The sequence below is a fragment of the Anguilla anguilla genome, chromosome 11, assembly GCF_013347855.1.
Source record: "Anguilla anguilla isolate fAngAng1 chromosome 11, fAngAng1.pri, whole genome shotgun sequence".
In the NCBI taxonomy this organism is placed as follows: domain Eukaryota; kingdom Metazoa; phylum Chordata; class Actinopteri; order Anguilliformes; family Anguillidae; genus Anguilla; species Anguilla anguilla.
This window is the reverse complement of record NC_049211.1, coordinates 24,298,972-24,321,661: the sequence shown is the minus strand read 5'-3', so window position 1 is coordinate 24,321,661 and position 22,690 is coordinate 24,298,972. Positions and strand designations below refer to the sequence as shown.

The window sequence follows — 22,690 nt, the reverse complement described above, 5'->3', positions numbered from 1 at the left end:
GTGCACCACCCAGAGTTACATCTTCTGTATTCACAATGAAAACAACGATCTGGCGTAAAGTACTAACTGACTCCTGAAAGTGAGAAAGCAAATACTGAACAAGTGCAGAAATCAATGTTCTGTTCAAAGGGCATCTCAAAAACAATTACAGAGGGAGTCGTTCTCAAAATATAACTGGTGTCGATTCAGAAATACATTTATGTACATTATATTGTTGATTATTCAATCTTTTTTGTGAATTTCAGTGTAAGGGATGCAAGATATCTTTTCTTTTTTAAAAGGCAAAATCAAAAACTAGTCACTATATCTTATAATTACTCCTAAGAATAAATTCTTTCAAAACATAAAATTAAGACATTCCATTATACAGTTTTGGCAGTTTTAAATATTGTTCTTGGGTTTTTTATGCACAGAAAAGGACATATGGAGACTAAATTCATTGCACATACAACAAAGGTAGGGTGACAAGTCTTGATCTAGTGCACAAGATAATCATTTGTCCTGCCATTGGGGGCAGTCTTTGGAAGAGCTGGTTTTAACGGGACAGACTACTTTTGAGATATAGGGAAGGGGAGAAGTTATGTCTTTGGAATTAGGGAGTGAGGGGGGCAAGGAGGGCAGTACGTAGTTTAGGGTCGTGCTCCGGGGAAGTCAACCCTCGGGCACAACCCTCGTCTAAGTCCGTTCGTCAATTACAACATTCACTGAAAACAACGAAACCGGTTTACCATAGAAAGAGTTTCCTTTCTCAGCACGCAAAATAAACTCGTTAGTACGGTCCTGGGATAGTAGCTTGACCGTCCTCGGTAACTGACCTGCGTACGCGTGCCAGAATCCGGTCTATCCTTTAATCGCCACTTTAAATGCAACCTTTTATAACAACGATGCTTTTTTCCTCGTGAAGAAGCAGGGGGGGGGGGGGGTCCTCCTGAGGGAAGGAGGCTAAAACGCAAGGTCAAAAGACGAGATCGAAGTTTTAAAGTGACCTTTCGGAGCGAGCAGCAAAGACGTCTCTCGGCCTCTTTCACAGTGTGGAGTGCTATGACAGCACTGCTCCCACACATACAGCTCTGTTTTCTTTTCCCAAAGATTTTCTCATTTTATGTTCGAAAAAAAACAAACAAAAAAGAACAATCCTATATTTTTTCGCTTTGATAAGTTAGTTAATTGGAATATAAAATAATTGTTCTAAAAGTAAGCAACAGACAATAATACAACACAAACGAACCGAACAGATACAAAAAATCAACTGTTTTAACAGCAATATCTTAATAAGAAAATTGCTCTAAGAGCTCGTAACATTTGGCTTTGAATGCTATGAAATGAAAAAAAGACCCTACTTCAGGAGAGAATGGTAGAGGTCATAGAATGTTATAAAATTATTAAAGGATAAATGAGCTGGGATTTGGTAAGAGCTGGAGCTGGGCCCAAACTGGTGGCTGTATATCCATAATAAGCCACTCTTTTAGGGAGGCCTGTTCTCACTTGCCAGGTGTAGATCCCATTCATAGGGCTTACCAAATGGCCACTACATTCATCTCTTAATATTCATAATTCATAATAATTCATCACTGCTTGGTTGGCAAAGTATTCCTAAATGTTCAATGAAAAGAAAAGCACTTTGCTTCTCCCTCACCCTGGCTAAGCAAGACATTTCTTTTGAAATGTTTAATATTCCCTTATTACTGTAATAAGAGATTATTGGGACAGTGGACCCATCTGCGAATAGCAGCCAAATGCTCAGTGGGGGGATTTCTTCTCAGGAAGGAAAAATAATGAAAACAAAAACAAACAGACAAACAACATATAAACACAAATATTCATACGGGACGCAAAAGTCTAACCAAGTCTACGTGTGATGTGATTTTGATGGGCAAAGCTCTGCTGTGAGTGGCAGATTGGAGGGAGGGAGGAGCGGGAGAAAAAAAACAAAAAACAAAGCCAAACATGAAAGTCTGCATAGTGTTTTCAAAGCCGCTGGAGAAAGTAAAAGTTCCGTGTTGTTGCTAGGAGCCCTGCAGGTATGGGGCGGGGCCTGGTGGCGTTGGGAGAGGGTGGGGCCCGGGGACTACTTGTATGGCCGCAGGAATTCTGAGACTTTGCTGCTGATGAGGCGTATGAAGGAGCGGGGCAGCATCTCGTTGGACTCCCTGGTCGTGTATTTGAAGTAGTTGAGTGGGTGGGCCAGCACATCGAACAGGGTCTTTATCAACTTTTTGTCCTGCAGAGAAAAGGAGAACCAGCAAACACATGAGAACAGCGTTCAGACTTTTCTGTGTGCAGTACAACACGGCCATTTTAAAAGTTAGAGGGTCTCCTTTGCTGTTTTTCTTCACATTGCACAGAGTGACCCAGGAAGACAATACATGCACTGACTAAGACAACATCAGGTAACAGGAAGAGAAAATGTTTAGTTTGACATCCATTCACAAATAGTTTAATGTCTGAGAGAGGTAGTGTTTGGTTGATGTTAAAATGCTGTTGTCACTCTATAACAGGAATTATTAATGAGTTTAAGGGCCTTGGTTTATTTATACAGTGTTTGATGATGTTGAGGTGTAGATACTATATTTTGATTATTTTAAGTGTGTAAACACAGTGGGATAGTATTGTTTTGGATGGTTGGTCTTTGCATTTTGTTGCCTTGAGTTCTCACCTTGAGGATTTCTTGGTGATTTTCAGAGGCGTAGAGTCTTCCATCCCTCACAATGTTTTCCACCAGCTGTTCATAGTCCTCTGAAACATAAAACAAAGCATTGACATTTCCCAAACCACATCTACTGACATGACAAATTCTACTGCCATATATCTAAGCCACTGTTAAACCGATATAAAATGCAGATTTCTTTCTAAAACCTGGTACATGTTTGGGTGAGTATAATCACTTCAGATCAGGCCTTGCTGACTGTTCTCTGGCAGATTTTGTGTGAAAGTGTGTGTAGATCTGGGAATTCCTCTGAATCACGGTCCTTATGCTGCATAGTTCAGGAGGTACTGTAGTTGCCTATTAGCAATCTAAACAGGAAAAAAGAAAGCAAGCTGGCTGCCAAAGTAGAATAAATACTTTTAGAGGTAGCAACATATAAAACAGGCTAAAACAGGCAGAAATAATATTATTATTTGTTATATTATTTGGTTTCTAAGTTGTTACGGCTCTACTATTATCTGCTTTCTTAATTTCCATAAATATTTGATCAGCAGCTATTCCTGTGTTAAAATACAAGGATTAAGTTTGTTATGAGCTGTCAATCAACAGTGAAACAGCAAAGGAAATTGTGGTTTTATCTGGAAAAGTATTTTTCCAAAAAGTTTTACATTAAAACCACAAAAGCCTCAAACCTCAAATAAAGGGGGCTTAATTTTGTTAGACAGAACAAAAATGAACATAACCCAGATACAGTGCAAGATTCATGACTGCCAGAGATTCATTTTCTTTGGAAAATTGGCTGAATTGCCATTCTTGTGGTCTGAAAAACCATATTTTCATTTAGGCATTTTGCCATTTTGATTTCTCGTGAATCATGTGAAATGAATAAAAACAAACATCTTAAAATTGGACTAGTTTCACAGGATAAACATTTTCTATATTGTGCATTTAACATTTATATTTTTAGTTTTTGCTGTGAAATATATTTATCATATTTCCCAGCAATATCTGAAAGTGGCAATGACATAGATTTGCCCATATATTTTGTGCAGTATTGCAATATACAAAAAATATATCATTTGAATTCATATATTTCATCTCCATATTGTGACAGACGGCAGGAATTGGTAGTGGAGAACAGGTACCTGGCAGCACGTTGGCTCCACCCCCGAACCACGGAAGGTGTTCCGGCAATAATCAGACGCACCGGCGGGTCATTACGCACTCAAGGCTCGGGGATAAAGCGAGAGCCGAAACATGAGGTAATTGTATAGGACCGTGAGGGAAACGCGTTTGGTGAGGAGAGAGAGAGAGCATTGCGAAATATCAGATTGAATTACTGTTGTGACCTGGACTGCCTGACTACCCGCTTGTGTATCGACTCGTTTTGTTTGAGAACCCGGCTTTGGATTTGGACTTTGGATTTGGACTTTGGAATACAGATACGGATTGTGGAATTGGACTGGTTGCCTGATTTCCCCCCTTCCCCTTTGTGAGTTTCCCCCAATAAACTTTCCTTGTTTAATTATATTTTGTTTGTGTGTTTCAGTTATTCAACTTGTGACGTGGAAACCCCACACCCCTGGTTCTGCTACAATATATTGAATGACTAGAAGTAGAATGGTTCTTTTCATTAAAAGCAATGCCTACAGGCCTGAGAGAGCCATATTGGGTCAGATCAGGTCAGACGTGAAGAATTTCCACAGTGCTTGTTAATTCAGCAGGCTCTTTGGACTGAATATAATAAGCCTGGGGTACAGAGAGAAAGCGTGGGATGGCTACAATTCAATTTAATTTGTCTAGCTGTATTTGTATAACTTGTTTCAGGCACTGTCACAAAGATACTTCACAGGGAAATGTGAAATAGACTAGACCTGAACCCTCAAATAACCAACTAGCCATGTAAAAAAAACACACACACACATCCCTTCTGACCGTAAATGTGGTGTGGTGTTCATTGTCACATTCAGGGTGGGCGTAGGTGTGACGATGACTCACAGTTCTTCCTCATGACCAGTACGTCTCCACACTCATCCTCTGAGGGCAGGAATATCTCGGGCACTACGATGAGAATCTTGCGTTTTGGCGGGGGGTTGATGTTCCAGGTGCATTCCACGTTGGCGGGGTAGTTTCCTGGATAGTTGGGCGACTCAATATAGCCAGTAAACTCGCCCATCTCTCCCCCACATTCCCTATCTGCGACACACACATACACAAATATGACACAGGAGGGTGTGACACCAGTTAACAAAACAGGAAGAAAACAGGCACCCTCAAACATGGACTGGTAAAGTGTGATGTGTAGAAGACAACATTTTGACATTACTGTACAACTATTTATCAAGTCTCAAGGTATGGTAATGTTGAAATATTTTCTACTACTGTCTGAACTGTACCACAGAAATAAACCACAGCAACCCATGCCTTCTCTGCAGGCCTAGGGTACTAATATAATTCTCACATACAGAAATATATATATATATAGCAACATGCTATAGAAGTGTGTATTAAACAGCTTTGATATGTGCCAATGAACGGGGTGTGGTGGTGAAGTCTGACAGCATGTGTGTGGGGCACTCACTCTTGCACTGGGAGACAGACGTGGCTCCATCGAAGTCGGTAGTGGTGTTGCCAGGGCAGGAGATGCAGTAGTTCTGCCGGAACTCAGTCTGGTATGTGCCAAGAGGGCAGCGAATGCACCGATGAACCGTGGTGTTGTAGTAATGCCCAGGAGAGCACTGGACTGCAGGCAGAACACACACACACGCACGCACACACGCACGCACATGCACGCACACACACACGCACACACACACACAGACACACGCACATGCACACACACACATGCACACACACACACGTGAGACATCAGCTAGCCATCATGTGTCATTCTCAAAACAGTTCCCTAATACATTCATTACAGGAGCATTATCTCATTACCCCACAACACTGACAGAGTTCCCTGTTAACTGGACACAATATGATTCAGTATAATTTTAACTCACACCTCTATACAAGAGATGTAAATACTGTACATGATGAATGTAGAGCATATCTTTTCTCTTGCTAAGAGACAGTGCCCAGGTATGTCCTCTGTTATGGATAGCAATGTGTTTCTATATTCAAACACATCAGTGCTGCATTTACCACATAAATTGAATACATTAGAAACATTTTCAATTTAGCAAGCTAATACTAAAAGGCTTATGACTGCTGTTGTTTTTACAAGTTACAACAGTCAATCTATCTTTGTATTATCTACTGCAGCTTCCGACTGGCTGTACTGTAGATCAGAATGAAGTATATGCAAGATAATAATCCACAGTACTGGGAGGCCACACAGCGAGGCTGATCCAGTCTGGTGTGTTGGGTCGCTCACCTTTGGCCTCACAGTCGTGGAAGGAGCTGGCCCCTTCGCGTTTGGTGCTCAGCCCCCCTCCACAGGGGAAGCAGAGCGTTCATCCCGGGTCAGGCTGGTAGGAGCCCTGCGGGCACGGCTGGCAGGGCTTAAACCCGTCACTGGAGTAGTACCCCGTCGGGCACTGGCCTGCATTCGGAGAAGCAAACAGTTCAAAGTTCGGAAAACAAAGCACGGTCCTCCAGTTGTCTACTCACTATAATGTTCACGTACAGTGACTAGATAACAGTGTGTATTCAGTGAGCTGCTGTGGGATAGAGCACTCTTTGCTGTGTTCTTTTGAAATTAAACGGTTGAAATATCACAATTTCCCCAAGGGAGACATCAAACTGAACAATGAAACAGATCACAGTGTCCAAGGGCATTTGTATTTATAAATATGCATGAAGCACTGAATCCCATAAAACACTCTGTCCATAAGTGTCCTAAACATCAATTCAGAAAATTCAAGGACAACACTGACATGAGTAACAAAAGTGACATCTGTGTCTCTAACGGGATGAGTGATTGCAAATTAATTTGAAGAAATGAGAAGGAAACAGCGCCATCTATAGGCTATGCAGCCTACCTGCACAGGATGTGATGTTGCGGGCACTGACAGGGCCGTGCCTAGTTATTTGTGCACAATCAGCATGCACCATATGTAAAACATACAACTAATAATTTGTCCAGTGTGGAAATGTGCTTTTTTCCATGCGTAGCTGACCTAATCAACAAAGAAAAGGGGGGAAGAGAACAACATTTAAATGTAGCACTGAATTTAAAATCCAGGTTCAGCTGAAGCTGCATCTATGGGCAGATCTGTGACGGTACAATTGTGTCCAAGACGAAAGGTACTGTTAGCCACAGCCCTGAGGTTAAGTCACGAACAGAAAGTATGGTACTACCAGGCTCAACCACCAGTCCTTTAAGATTTTTGAGCCTGTGAGCTTAAGGAATCCCCTTTAACACTGTAACCTGATTGTTTATAGCATTGATTCTGCTATTAAGTCAGACTACACGCTTGTCTCGTGGGCTTCCTTACTGCTGTGGACTGGAGCTTGTTTGACACTACAACAAACAGGGATTTGGTTTCATTCCTTTAAAAAAAGAAAAGAAAGAGGAGTATAGCTTTTATTTAATTTAAAATAGCTGTTTTCTTTCATTTTATGTTTTAACTGTACTGATGCTGGAACTGTTTCAGGCTGACGCGAGGTTTGCTGATCTGAATAACCCCAGCCATCTATCGATAAAGTTAGCGAATGATATTCAAAACACATATTCAGATGACGATTTTGTCTTTTTTACACTCGCAATTTGAACCATAAAACAAACAACAACAAAAAAAACAGGGTCAGATCCTCAGAACTATGCCGGGTTTCTGCCATGTCTTCTGTGAAATTCTGTGTCATTCAGAGGTACTTCATGGTGCTGTGGGTTGAGCGTATAGACAGCAGTCACCTGGAGGTTCATTGGCCTGGCTCAGTTCTGGCGTTTGCACATTTGCTAATTGTGATGGGTAGTACATTGGGACTAATCTGTAATATTGATAATGACTATAATGAGATAAATAGTATTGGATTGTAAAGTAATCCCTAGCGATCTGTATTTTGATACTTGAATGATTCTGCTTTTATAAATATATATATGTATATGGATGTATGTAAGTAATGTTTCATTTTTTTTTCTTCGGCCACGTTTGTCGGAACAAGAGAGCCGACAGTGTTTGTAAAGCTTCACATATCAATGGTACCCATCCCTGACCTGTCTTGGGGGTGAAAGGTCAGCGGGATCGGACTGAGAGATCTAACTCAGACAGACCTCAACACAGGCACACAGAAACAGACTGTAAATAATCTTGGGCTTCCAGTCTTTTTTAATTATTATTTTTCATAACTGTACAACTAATAAATGATAAAAATGGCAACCAAAGTTTTTTTTTGCTTGATTTATTTGCGTGAAACAACTTTAATAGGATGTCAGTTCCAATTCATTTTCTATTTTAATTTGTGTTAATTATGAATCTGTTATTTTGGAGTGTAAAGGGAACTATATTGCAATCTGAAACTTTATGCCTCATACTTGGTGAGTTCCTACCAGTCGTTTCCTGTGCTTGGGGCTGTTTATTCTGGTGTGGCATGAGGGTGCACTGAGAGTCATGTTAGAGAGTCGGATCTTCAGTCTGCTGAATTCCTGTGTAGGTTGTGGCTTTGTTCTGTGGTAAGTTGTAAACTATCAAAAGAGAATGTCACCTCAGAATGTGTTCAGTGTGTGATGCGGTGCTAAGTTCCCCCCACTCTGGAATCCTACAACGTAAATATTACGAGTACAGAGCAATATTTTAATTCTCACACGTGGAAAATATTACACTCCTATCATTCAGTGGAATTGTAAGGCCGTGGATAAGCGCTTTGTCTTTGCAGTGTTTCTGTAGAGTGAGCAGGTATCTCGAAACAACCAGCTGACACAAGGATTTGTCCTCTGACTGGTTTATTCCCTGGGAAAGGTACGGATAGGCTGTTACTCCAATTTACACAGCACCGCTTAGCTGTAGCTTTTATCTCTCCCTGGAAGGCTAGCTATCTTACATTCAACAAGAATACCAGTACACTGCTACAGCGTCTTCACGCCATTTTTTCTCTTTTCTTCCCTTCCACACTGCGCCACCTCCTCTCTCTAAATTTCAAATTTACGGAGGCCTTATTTATCTGGTGATATTGACATAACGAAAGTTTTCTTTGATCTTGTGCCATCCCATAATTCCAAATTGCTACAGTGAAAATGCACAAAATCCAGTACATGAACACCTGGGAAGGTCTTCAAGAATATTTTGGATTTTGCAGAAAACGGTTTGATTTCATAATTTTATTGAATTTTAAAAAGTGGTATGTATAAAATTGAATGAACATTTTGGAGGATTTTACCATCCCATGAATCCAGATTCCTACTGTGAAAACACATTCTCATGAATACCTGGGAAGCCGGACTTTAAATATCTAGTTGAGTTTAATTATTTGATTTGATTATTTTATGTAATTTTTAAGAACGGCGTGCATTTATCTTAATTGTCATTTTGGAATTTTTGATACTCCATTGTAGAGCGAGGAGTCTCTGGGGAGGGGAGTGGGTACGGTATGGAATAATGGATAATAAACAGATAATAATCTAACATCACTCTCAAGTGTGCTGTTTATTTTCAATGAAATAATACTTTTTTAACATGCCTCAAAGTAGGCTAGCCACGGCTACTATTTTATCGACGACATTTTGAGAAAACGTGACCTACTTAGCCAACGTATATCAGCACTTTGTATTTCATGCAGCCGTTACTACAAGTCACGGTAAATAAATCCGCATCTAAAACAACCCACTTTGGGAAATGTACTGAAATGAAATGGCCACATGAAACACATTCTTTCAAACTAAATTGTGTGAAATAAAATCGAAACAAAAACATTTTATGAAAAATAGGGAAAGAAAGTGTTTGGTTCTTTGGCTATTACATATTCTGTAGGGAAATTCTATAAATGCCCCGACCCCCCGGTCACCAACGTCCAGCCCCCCATGTTCTTAAGGCATGCTCTTAAGGCATGCCTTGGCTACTTTGAGACATGTTTTTTTTTTTTAACTTGTTATTTCATTGAAAATAAACAGCACACTTGACAGTGATGTTCGATTATTATCCATTTATTATCCATATTTTCATACCGCAGTTCAGTGAACGAATCACTGAACTGCGAACGATAGTCAGTCAGTGTGAACTACCAGTTCACGTTCGCGAACGAATCGTTTCACGAAGTGATTCAGTACACTTCGTTCACCCAAAAGATTCATTCTTTTGAACGAATCGTTCGCGAACAACACAACACTAGAGTTCACACGTGAAGCAAGGGATAAGTCGGAAGACATTATGGAACGAATAACTGCGCTTCTTTTTCTTTTACAGGCGACAGTAACTGTTGTCAACACAGGTAAAATATTTATGTATTCCTGTAGCCTACGTGATGTTAATTTTAACTTAGCCTATAGCTATTGATTTATGATCGTTTGAATAAATCACCAGCTTGGTTGAAAGCAAACCACCCACTTGACAGCGGTGGATGTTTGTGCGGGTAAAAAAGCCCTCCAGTTGGTAGAAACGGATTGATTTAGCGAATTTGTAATTAGCCTACGTTACTTGTTTTCATGTGAATGTCTTATGTATAAAAAAAAACTTCGGCAAACTTCTGATGGAGCCTATAGGCCTACGTCAGCGAAATCATAGCGGCTCCCGTTATACTGAAATATACTGAATTTCAGCTCATTTTAACCATACAACACAACGTTTCCGCTGGTAAGGTTTTGCCGCGGCGTGGCGGATCCTAACTCTGTTCGGGCAAGTGGAATGCTTCATGCAGTTGTCTGATCGGGCAAGTAACAAATAAATGTAATAAATATGTAACGTTATCATGAAAATAAACAGAATTAAAAAAAAAAAAAAAAACGTACAAAATGGTGATTTTTCCCCATGAAAACGAAAGTGAAAGTGTTTATTTTTAAGGTTTTGTGAATGTAGTGAGCTAGCAAAACTGAGAGTTAGGCTACAGTTGCTACAGCTGACAAAGAGGGCTGCATTCTAATGACGATTATGATTATAACGAGAGGAGCAGTCTCACAAGCTGCTGCAGTGTCCAGAAATGAATACAGATAAAAATAGCTAATAAAAAATACATTGATCAAGCATCTAAGTTAGTTAGATAATTTTTGTATCATGCTTCTCAGTAGAATTAGAATGTAACAGAACAGAATCTTTAAAGCCATTTTTCTCACTTTTTCCTTTTTTTTGCATGGACAATGCATGTAAACTCTGTCATTGAGTGTGAGAGAGACAGAGAGAGAGGGCTTTGAATGTGGACCCAGCTCAAATTACATTGTTAATTAAAAAGATAAAACATTCTAACTAAGTACTATTTTGTCATGGTAATTGAGTTAATTTAGCAAAAGAGTGTCCCTTTTAAAGTGCTATATGCCAACTCTCAGTTTTGCTATCTCAGTACATTCACAAAACCTTAAAAATAAACACTTTACCTTTCGTTTTCATGGGAAAAATCACCATGTTGTAGTATGGAAATGGAAGTAGTTGAATCACTCACACATTTTAAATGCCCTAAAAAAATTTTTTTTAAATTATTATCATTTTTTTTTAATTCGCGCTGTTTTGGCGATTTGCCAACAACTTGCGGCCGCGACATCCGACGGGCTTCTCCAGGTCACCATTTTAATCAGATGTACTGTACCATTATAACAGTAGTTTTAGAATTAAAAAAAAAATAGTTAAAACTAGTTAAAATTTAAACTAGTTAAAATTCCTATTTCTGATATCATGAACTCAATTTAAACTAGTTCAAATTGGAATTTTTGATATCAATAATATAATTTTAACTAGGTGTAATTAGACTTGCGGCCGCGACATCCGACGGGCTTCTCCAGGTCACCATTTTAATCAGATGTATTGTACCATTATAACAGTAGTTTTTGAATTTAAAAAAAAAAAAAAAAAGGTAGGCACGTAGCCTACGTCGCTCAACTGGAACAGGTTCCGCTTCGGCTCAAACAAACACTGTTTATTTTCAGATAACGTTACATATTTATCACATTTATTTTTTACTTGTCCGATCAGACAACTGCATGAGGTATTCCACTTGCCCGATCAGAGTTAGGATCCGCCAGTTGTCATCACCGAATGATGGTTAACGCCAGTGCTTCAGATGGGCAGGAGCTGTCGGGACTTGTATATGAGTACCGACTCTTCTTTTGATTACCAACATTAATTTATTTTAAACAGTATGTATTTAGAGGAGTAGGTACCGGCACTTATTTTGGTCCAATTAAAACACTGGTTAACACTATGGTATTTTGTAGACTAATATTTGAAGCGCCGCTACCTACCTTTTCCTTGTCTTTCGGTGGCTGAAGGAAAAAAAAGTGACACTTTGACAGACCGTGCGACATTGGCGCGCTGCAAGTCTTCCGACCACCTCAGAAAGGAGCAAGCACGGAGCGCGCACGGCCTAGGCTCTTTTTGAAAATAAATATGTGGACGCCACAGTATGATATCAGAAATTAGATTTTAACTAGTTAAAATGCCAATTCTTGATATCGGAAATTCTATTTTAACTAGTCAGATGTAAAACGTTTTTCTCATTCATTTCAATCGGAGTTGGAATTTGTCCTAGTAAAAATGGCCAATTTATGATATCAGAAAATCAATTACTGATATCAACAATATAATTTAAACTAGTTAAAATTCCTATTGCTGATATCATGAATTCAATTTAAACTAGTTCAAATTGGAATTTTTGATATCAATAATAGAATTTTAACTAGGTGTAATTAGACTGTCCAATTTTAACTAGTTAAAATACAATTCTTGATATCAAGAATTCCTATTTTAACTAGTTAAAATTCAATTCTTGATATTAAAAATGAAATGTCCCGTTGAAATGACGTTTTGTTCACTTTGATATTTTAAGTAGCCTACAATTAACGCTAGTTTAAAATTTAAATAAAACTATACCCCAAACCAATGTAAAGCAGCCTTTGAAAGAAACTAAAATACACCGGCGAGGACAGTGACTGTCAGGTAGCGTAACCACACGTCACAAGCACGAATGGTTTGTAGTCCTAAAGAACGGAAGTGAATTGCATTTTTGAGCCATGGATTCCCTCGGAAGATTTCCAATGCTTTTTTCCCATAGGGATTTCGTTTTCTGCAGGCGTTCTGCGACATAACATAATTAGAGGTGCGCGACCCTGAAAATACACTGAATGCCAACGTTATTAAATGAATAATGTGTATCGGCCTAATCATATACCGTAACCGTCACGTGATTAGGACTGAGGTTGGGAAACATCTAGCCAGGAAAAGGAACCAGGGAAGGAGTGAATTATCACATGCATGAAGCCTCGATGAAGTGATGACATTTTATATCCAAACTGGCTACTGGTTGGCGGAGGCATACAACCGCGAGGCGGTATTTCTAGTTCTTCATGCCATGCATAGCTATTTCTGACATACTGTGGCTTAAAAGGGTAAATATCCCTCAAAATATGAATAGTGTAATTAAGAAAAATTATCAACTCATTAAAATTCTAGTATTGCAATTGTGGTTGGAACAAAAGCCAGCATGCGCATTGGTCCCCCAGGGCTGAATTTGAGGACCACTGAACTAATAGGTATTCCCAAATCTAAACAGAACAACATAGCAGCAGTCACCAAATTACTAATACCAATTTAGCACTTGAGTACGCACACTCCTCGCACAAAAATAAATATACCATTAAATCTACTCCCAAACTCTGTACTTTTGCCCCAGTCAGCCAGTTGATGCTGTTTCGTCACCTGCCTTAAAATTCGCCTACAATACAAGCAAGGAATAAGAAGTAATAAAAATGATTATTGTAATGCTGTGTGTGTGTAGTATAGTTGAATGACATCAATTGCTGTTAGAGGACATTTTACATGGAATATTACTGAAAGTTAAAATGCAAGTTAACAAGTCAAATTTCACCTCAAATGGAATCTACTTTACTTCAGAGACTAGAAATTAGCATTTGCATCGTCTAATAAGCTATTACACATGTTACAGAAAACATAGCTTCAGCATGGGGGAATCGTAATTTCCCTGGCATCAAATAAGTCCGGACCAAACGATCCTGGTGTGAACCCTCAAATAGGCTTTATTCCCATCTCGCTTTCCCCGGGACATTGCTTCCCTCCCCCAACTTCCCCTCGCTGCAGCCAGTAGTATGGAGCAGGATCACCTGACATCCAGAAGATGAAGAGACGTGGGTCTCATATGTCAATTGGTGTCTGCTAGCGGCTAGACATTTTCCTCCCTAATTAGGTTTGGCTAGGCATGTCTGAAGGTTGAAGTTAAATCAAATACGTCTTTTGAATTTATTATATATAGTTTAACTGTTAAAATATAATTCAGCAACTCTTCTAATGAATGTTGGTATGTTTCCCCACAGGTTCACACTCAATGTGGGTGTTTTCAACATTTATTCACGGGCAGACCCAATTCCCAGAATTCAGTATTTCGGCATTTGTGAATGATCTTCAGGTGCTGTACTATGACCGCAACATCAAGAAACTCATCTCTCGAAGCCAACCAAACTCTACAAAGGGAGTTGAAGATATTATACATCTAGGTGCAAACATTGTGATAGAAGACATTTACAATTACATGAATAGTCGTGCAAATCTCTTCGCCAATCACACTGGAGGTGAGCTGAGTGCGGGCAGGTGTTCAGTTCAGGCCCCGTCAACATTCAGAAGACCACACTACATTAAATTTCATTACACTATTATACAAAAGGGCCATGGTTTGTCCGTAGCGTGCCAGCTTGCCATACTGGTAAGTTTCCTGTTTGCTGACTCAGAGGATTGTTCAGAGATGGGATGACCCTATGATCTAAGTGAATTTTCGGAGAAAATAAGAATCTGTGATAAGGTTGTTTGACAAAAGCTACAGCTCAAATATAGTTGATGAAGCCCATATGCAAGTTGGCAAAGTGAGCCAGTTATATCATCTGCAGTAAAAAAAATATCCTAAATGTAGGGTAACGGTACATTCACAGAATCAGTTACTAACACAGCCAGCAGTAAGAGGGCATTAAGACTTTCTGTGAATCAGTATTCAAAGTTTTGGTTTTGTGAGTAGACTAGAGTAAATGTATTCTTATTATTTTATACCAAAGTGTGTCTAGAACATACTGTGGGTTGATGCTTGAAACTGCTGGCTTATTTGCCTTCCTATTTTTTCTTTGTTTTGAAGGAGTTCATGTTCATCAGATGCTGGCTGGATGCTGGCTGGACAATGACAAGCCCAGTCAGGTCATGGTGTGGGATGCTTATGATGGAACAGAACTGGTATATTTTGACACGCATAATCGCACAGTCAACCCTCTATGGCCACAGCTTATATGGACCACAAAGAAAACAGAGATTGTTCGAATGCGGTTTATAGATATTTATCAGCCCCTGTGTATCCAAATACTGAAGTACTATCTGGAGAAAGAAAAGAACATTGTGCTTAGAAAAGGTAAGGATTATAACCTTCAACATACACCTGAGTAAAACGCATGTTCATTACACCCTGATATACTATACAGTGTGGAGTTACTGTACTGTTACATTTCCTGTGGCCAAGAAAAATTGTGTCCCAATAGGTTTGCATTTAACTATATATTTTACCTTATTTTGTTACCTTAGTATATGTTGCAGTTCTGATTGGTTTGGTAGGTAGGATCTTTGGTCTGACCTATTGCTGGAGGGCCCAGACCTGCCCTTTATAGTTTTAATGATTTGTATGACCAGGCTGTTTTCTCTTATTTTTTGTTATGTTTCATATGTAAATGATTTTCTGGGTAAATTGCAACTACCTTTTCTGGGCTTCAGTGTCTTTGTATGTTGCAGTGCTGTGGATGTGAGGAAAGGTATATTTACTCGATAGCGCCGCATTCGGCTATATAAGGTCAAGCCCCCATCACAGCAATAACCTGTCATTTTTCTCACTAACTTTTGTATATTTCCATCCCATGTGAGGAATCTCAGCTTCCCTGCGTCCCTGTATAACAGCTACTTCTCTGGCTGATGCACTGTTGTTTCCCCCCTCAGAGCGGCCCAGAGTCAGTCTAATGGTGTGGTGAAGGTGAGCTGTCTGGCCACTGGCTTCTACCCCCGACACATCAACCTGACCATGCTGAGAGACGCCCGTCCCATTCCGGACGAGGAGCTCATTTTCGGGGAGGTGTTACCCAACGGAGACGGGACGTACCAGACGAGGAGAACCCTTAGTATCAGTTCGGAGAAAGCGAGAGAGAAACACCGTTACACCTGCTCTGTCACACACCTTGCTCTGGACAACAAGCTGGACATCAACTGGGGTGATGCACGTAAATACTGTACATGTTCTGCAGCACATTATTGTATTATTGTGGAGTCAGTGGGACAGGGTGGAAGAACATTGCGTTTTGTGCAAGTGCATATTTGTAAAGTCTGCTACTTTCCATGAACATTAACCAATTTACTTACTGATTTTGTCAATGTATTACACTGTTTTACAGAACCAGGTGAAGGTGCTGATGTTGCAGTCATCAGTTCTGTGGTTGTAGGTCTGGTTCTGGTTCTGATCTTTGCCATCCCTGCGTTTATCATCTATAAGAAGAGACGCAGAGGTGAGGGCATAACCGGTATTTATGGGTATGTGTGGAATGGGGAAAGGGTGTAATATTGTTTTCCTGATAAATTTCTCTTTTTACAGGCATCTAGACCTGCTTTGGATACTTGCTTGCTAAAGGTAAGTGTCTAAATATTAATGTTACAGAGGAGTATACTGTTCTGTCCCTTCTGAAGATGTATCACTGATGGTTTGTGCTCTCAGTTTCAGAGTCAGAAGACCCAGATTCACACTCCTCTATCATTTATAAATACTTTATTGTACCTGGTCAGGTTGAGTCATTTTCTTTTTAGTATTCAAAGGAATTGCAGACTCTGCTCATGATGCATATTCCTCCAATGATACACCTGCTTAGACACATTTTTGAATTGTGTGTCGACTCAATAATTTCAGTTCTTTAGCCTTCACCTACCTTATTTGAAAAATGGACCAGATCTATTGTGAAGTCTTCAACCTCCCCAGACACTCCCACGTCTCTCCCCTGCTCATTACCCTCCACTGGCTGCCTGTTATAGCTCGCATCAAATTTAAAACATTGGTCCTAGCATACCAGGCAGTCAAGGGATCAGCCCCAGCATACCTCCACAAGATATTCAAACCCTACATGCCAGCCAGATCCCTCCGTTCTGCTACCTCAGGATGCCTGGCACCTCCCCCTCTTCGCACCTGCGCTTCCCGAACACGTCTCCTGTCTGTTCTGTCCCCACGATGGTGGAATGACCTCCCCGTGGAGATCAGAACAGCTGAGACACTGACCCACTTCAAGCGACGACTGAAGACTCACCTCTTCAGGCTGCACCTCTCCCCATCCCTCCCTACCTCCCTGAAGTTGTATTATCCAGGACAAAGGCAGCTGCATTGTTAAAATCATCCTCAAAATTTCAAAAGCCATTGTATGATGCTGTATGCTATCAAGCTGTAATTTGCTGTACACCATCAAGGTACGCAGCAAGAATAACTGTGATTTAAGAATAACTGTAATTGTATTCAAATGTAATTGATTTTCATTGTTGAACAAATTAATTGTACAAACATTGTCTATGGCTATGCCATACAAAGCTGCTTGATCTTCTCTGCCATTTTATTAATGCAGATTTATAAACGCTTGTAATTTAGGATTTGTCTGCTTTTTCATTTGGAATGTTTGCACTCAAAAATGCATCTTTCATATCTTGGATTCTTAAAAGAAATCATTGTTTCTAAAATAAATCCTTATTTAAAAGAGAAATACCTGTTTATAAAAAGAAATCCAGATTCCTGAATAGAAATCTACCTCTCCCCATCCCTCCCTACCTCCCTGAAGTTGTATTATCCAGGACAAAGGCAGCTGCATTGTTAAAATCATCCTCAAAATTTCAAAAGCCATTGTATGATGCTGTATGCTATCAAGCTGTAATTTGCTGTACACCATCAAGGTACGCAGCAAGAATAACTGTGATTTAAGAATAACTGTAATTGTATTCAAATGTAATTGATTTTCATTGTTGAACAAATTAATTGTACAAAAATTGTCTGGCTATGCCATGCAAAGCTGCTTGATCTTCTCTGCCATTTTTTAAATGCAGATTTATAAAAGCTTGTAATTTAGGATTTGTATGCTTTTTCATTTGGAATGTTTGCACTCAAAAATGCACTCAAAAACCAGAAAACACCTGAGAACAGCGTTCAGACTTTTCTGTGTGCAGTACAACACGGCCATTTTAAAGGTTAGAGGGTCTCCTTTGCTGTTTTTCTTCACATTACACAGAGTGACCCAGGAAGACAATACATACACTGACTAAGACAACATCAGGTAACAGGGAGAGAAAATGTTTAGTTTGACATCCATTCACAAATAGTTTAATGTCTGAGAGAGGTAGTGTTTGGTTGATGTTAAAATGCTGTTGTCACTCTATAACAGGAATTATTCATGAGTTTAAGGGCCTTGGTTTATTTATACAGTGTTTGATGATGTTGAGGTGTAGATACTATATTTTGATTATTTTAAGTAGTAAACACAGTGGGATAGTATTGTTTTGGATGGTTGGTCTTTGCATTTTGTTGCCTTGAGTTCTCACCTTGAGGATTTCTTGGTGATTTTCAGAGGCGTAGAGTCTTCCATCCCTCACAATGTTTTCCACCAGCTGTTCATAGTCCTCTGAAACATAAAAACAAAGCATTGACATTCCCCAAACCACATCTACTGACATGACAAATTCTACTGCCATATATCTAAGCCACTGTTAAACCGATATAAAATGCAGATTTCTTTCTAAAACCTGGTACATGTTTGGGTGAGTATAATCACTTCAGATCAGGCCTTGCTGACTGTTCTCTGGCAGATTTTGTGTGAAAGTGTGTGTAGATCTGGGAATTCCTCTGAATCACGGTCCTTATGCTGCATAGTTCAGGAGGTACTGTAGTTGCCTATTAGCAATCTAAACAGGAAAAAAGAAAGCAAGCTGGCTGCCAAAGTAGAATAAATACTTTTAGAGGTAGCAACATATAAAACAGGCTAAAACAGGCAGAAATAATATTATTATTTGTTATATTATTTGGTTTCTAAGTTGTTACGGCTCTACTATTATCTGCTTTCTTAATTTCCATAAATATTTGATCAGCAGCTATTCCTGTGTTAAAATACAAGGATTAAGTTTGTTATGAGCTGTCAATCAACAGTGAAACAGCAAAGGAAATTGTGGTTTTATCTGGAAAAGTATTTTTCCAAAAAGTTTTACATTAAAACCACAAAAGCCTCAAACCTCAAATAAAGGGGGCTTAATTTTGTTAGACAGAACAAAAATGAACATAACCCAGATACAGTGCAAGATTCATGACTGCCAGAGATTCATTTTCTTTGGAAAATTGGCTGAATTGCCATTCTTGTGGTCTGAAAAACCATATTTTCATTTAGGCATTTTGCCATTTTGATTTCTCGTGAATCATGTGAAATGAATAAAAACAAACATCTTAAAATTGGACTAGTTTCACAGGATAAACATTTTCTATATTGTGCATTTAACATTTATATTTTTAGTTTTTGCTGTGAAATATATTTATCATATTTCCCAGCAATATCTGAAAGTGGCAATGACATAGATTTGCCCATATATTTTGTGCAGTATTGCAATATACAAAAAATATATCATTTGAATTCATATATTTCATCTCCATATTGTGACAGACGGCAGGAATTGGTAGTGGAGAACAGGTACCTGGCAGCACGTTGGCTCCACCCCCGAACCACGGAAGGTGTTCCGGCAATAATCAGACGCACCGGTCGGTCATTACGCAATCAAGGCTCGGGGATAAAGCGAGAGCCGAAACATGAGGTAATTGTATAGGACCGTGAGGGAAACGCGTTTGGTGAGGAGAGAGAGAGAGAGAGAGAGAGAGAGAGAGAGAGAGAGAGAGAGAGAGAGAGAGAGAGAGAGAGAGAGAGAGAGAGAGAGAGAGAGAGAGAGAGAGAGAGAGAGAGAGAGAGAGAGAGAGAGAGAGAGAGAGAGAGAGAGAGAGAGAGAGAGAGAGAGAGAGAGAGAGAGAGAGAGAGAGAGAGAGAGAGAGAGAGAGAGAGAGAGAGAGAGAGAGAGAGAGAGAGAGAGAGAGAGAGAGAGAGAGAGAGAGAGAGAGACTTTGACTTTTAAAACCCCGTTTATTATTAATCACACAGTCTTAATCAAAACAAAACCCCAACCAAACAGAAAAAAAAAGAAACCAACTCCAGTCCCACACACAGAAAAAACTTAAAACTAACACCACTATCCCCGTGTCTCCTATTCAAACCTTCAATTCTAGTGTATTGCCCACTACTGCACACAGGACCTGCTGAAAACACCACTTATCCTTGAACACAGGCAAATCATTCATCAGCAGATAAAACTCAAACTCCAGCCGTATCCTTGCTCGGAGCAGAAACCGCAACCACATTAACACCTCTGTTGGGCCTGCTCCCCTTAGCTGGTGCTTCCGGGTCACCCATATGGCCAATTTGGCCTGGCCCAACACAAAATTGACCATCTGAATTTTCCCCCTCATATTCTTTGAGTAAGTCATACTATAGATAAATAGACATTCCCCAAATTCAACCCCCAGTGAGTGCAGTAAATTCTTTAAAAACTGAAACAGTGCTACCAGTCTGGGACAGTCTAGAAATAAATGTTCTACAGTCTCCTCCTGACCACAGAATATACAATTCTGGCTGATACCCGGATCAACTCGGTTCAGGAAACGGCCTGTGGAAACTGTCCTGTGGAGTATTCGCCACTGCAGATCCCCTGACCTCTTCTGCAAAGGAGGCTTGTACAGAGTCCTCCATGCAGGACTCAAATTGCCCGCAACAGCGAACCTTTCCGCCCACTTCGAGGCAGGCAGAGACGCGAGAGAAGCTGCGTGTGTCACTTTCACACACCATTGATACAGCAGCTTCCTCGGCGCCTCCCGGACACAGACCACCCCCCAGGCCCTCCCCCCCAGGAAAGGTCCTTGAGTGGGCTGGACTGAAGGTTGTATCCAAAGTTCAGGACACAAAACTTCTGAGCCAGTCAAACCACCTCTAGCCAGTGCCTCCTCCACCACCTCCCGCACGTGAGGATGAATACAACTGGCCAGGCCGCCCAGCAACCTGTCACATCTCCTAACAGAGTGGACACCCAGATCCCTTGCCAACTCCACAGCAGTTTTCCAGCGCCTGTTCTGAATGTCCAGAAGATGGATGAGTCTTATTACCCCACCTCTAGCAAAGGTGTGGAGGGACAGTCCAGACTGTAACGCCGCTTCAGGAAAGAGGGGATTAAAAAACAGACACTCCTGGAGCACAGAGTCCCTTGTGACTGCTTCCTCCCGCCCCTCTACCTTCAGCAGCCCCCAAGCCTTGAGCATGCTGCAGTAAAAACCAGGGAGCCCCTCTGTGCGGAGCCTGGAAATGTCCATTCTGAAAAGCTGCCAATCACAGCCCAAACCCCCCACCTTCCTCAGGAAAAAGAAGGCTCCTGGCCCCCAGCTCAGCTCAGCAGTATACAGCAGTCTCTTGGCCGCCTGTAGCCTAAAAGCCGCCACTCTGCTGCAGACGTCGACCAGACCCTGCCCCCCCTCCTCCACAGGCAAATACAGTATTGCTGGGCGCAGCCAGTGGTTCCCGCCCCAAAAAAAGGACAGCAACTCTGACTGAATCCCTTTCAGTAGTCCTGGGGGAGGATCCAGGCAGGAAAGTCTATGCCACAGCATGGAGGCCACCAGGTTGTTTATCACCAACACCCTCCCCCTGAATGACATCTGTGGTAGTAACCATCTCCACTTTGTCAGCCGCGCCTTGATCCTGTCCAGCATCCCCTCCCAGTTTTTCAGCATGCTCTGCTTACTCCCTAGGAAGACACCCAGCACCTTCAAGCCTTCCCTGCCCCACTGCAGGGGCTGGGGAAGCAGTGGGGGGGCGACCCCCTCCCACCGCCCTGCCAGGAATGCTTCACATTTCCCCCAGTTCACCTTAGCATTAGAGGCTTTTTGAAAGACCTCTAAACTTTCACCAATGGCATCCACATCCTGTTGGTCTTTTATAAACATTGTGATGTCATCAGCGTAAGCGGACACCTGTACCCTGTGTGCAGGCTGAACAGCAGTGAAAACCATGCCGGTAATTTTCCGTCTTACCATGCACAGCAAGGGCTCGATTGCTAGGGTATAAAGCATCCCTGACAGTGGACAGCCCTGGCGAATCCCTCGCAAAATTGTTATGGGATTGCTAAGAGCATTGTTCACCTTCACCAGGCTTGTTATTTTATTATACATGACCTTTATTAGATCCATAAAAGAAGGTCCAAAGCCAAAAGCAGCCAAGGTCTGGAACAGGTACCCATGGTGCACTCGGTCAAATGCTTTCTCTTGATCGATGGAGAGTGCCCCCAGATTGATGTTGAGAGCCTCACATAGAGACAACACATCTCTGATAAAAAAAATGTTATCGCAGATCATCCTGCCTGGTACAGAGTAGGACTGATCCTTGTGTACTATGTAAGATAAACTCTCACTGAGCCTATTTGCAATGGCTCTGGATAAAATCTTATAATCGGTGCATAACAATGCTACCGGACGCCAGTTCTTTAGGTCTTTTAAGTCCCCTTTCTTTGGCAAGAGTGTAATTACTGCTCTCCTGCAACTCTGAGGCAGCTCGTGGTCCCTTACAGACTCTCTTACCACCTCAAAAAAATCAGGCCCAATCACCGACCACAATCTTTTAAAAAATTCCGCAGGCAAGCCATCCAGTCCAGGAGTTTTTCCCGGAGACATCTGCCCTACAGCCCGAGTAAGCTCCTCCAAAGTCAATGGAGCTTCCAGGAGAGAAGCCTGCTCTTCGGGCAACACCGGGAGATCCCTGTGAAGCCTGGCAGCCTCACTCTGCCCACTGAGTTCCGGAGTAAACAGGTGGCTATAGAAATTAAAAGCCGCCTC

General features: G+C 40.9%; 3 protein-coding genes and 1 long non-coding RNA gene across 5 annotated transcripts in view; 2 read left to right on the top strand and 2 right to left on the bottom strand.

Annotated features, from left to right (window-relative positions):
• LOC118208021 (class I histocompatibility antigen, F10 alpha chain-like) overlaps nucleotides 1–16,817 on the top strand; it is a 48,522-nt gene extending 31,705 nt beyond the window's left edge. The window contains exon 7 of the mRNA XM_035382286.1: nucleotides 16,472–16,817. The gene's annotated coding sequence lies outside the window, so the exon portion shown is untranslated. The remainder of the gene's footprint in view (nucleotides 1–16,471) is intronic.
• Nucleotides 2,036–6,115, bottom strand: LOC118208033. Of its 2 annotated transcripts, none has more exons than XR_004761495.1 (5): nucleotides 6,027–6,115; nucleotides 5,229–5,390; nucleotides 4,646–4,843; nucleotides 2,657–2,736; nucleotides 2,036–2,221 (listed from the first exon to the last, which is right to left on the bottom strand). It is a non-coding gene; the product is annotated as an uncharacterized LOC118208033 (long non-coding RNA). The 2 variants fall into 2 exon arrangements; XR_004761496.1 differs by having other exon boundaries at nucleotides 5,976–6,082.
• LOC118208020 (class I histocompatibility antigen, F10 alpha chain-like) overlaps nucleotides 9,876–22,690 on the top strand; it is a 37,020-nt gene continuing 24,205 nt past the window's right edge. Inside the window, exons 1-3 of the mRNA XM_035382284.1 lie at nucleotides 9,876–10,015; nucleotides 14,058–14,312; nucleotides 14,864–15,130. Coding sequence (XP_035238175.1) covers nucleotides 9,955–10,015; nucleotides 14,058–14,312; nucleotides 14,864–15,130 — 583 coding nt within the window. The 5' untranslated portion in view covers nucleotides 9,876–9,954. The remainder of the gene's footprint in view (nucleotides 10,016–14,057; nucleotides 14,313–14,863; nucleotides 15,131–22,690) is intronic.
• scube3 (signal peptide, CUB domain, EGF-like 3) overlaps nucleotides 18,199–22,690 on the bottom strand; it is a 127,352-nt gene continuing 122,860 nt past the window's right edge. The window contains exon 22 of the mRNA XM_035382260.1: nucleotides 18,199–18,404. Within this exon, the coding sequence (XP_035238151.1) occupies nucleotides 18,235–18,404 (170 nt within the window). The 3' untranslated portion in view covers nucleotides 18,199–18,234. The remainder of the gene's footprint in view (nucleotides 18,405–22,690) is intronic.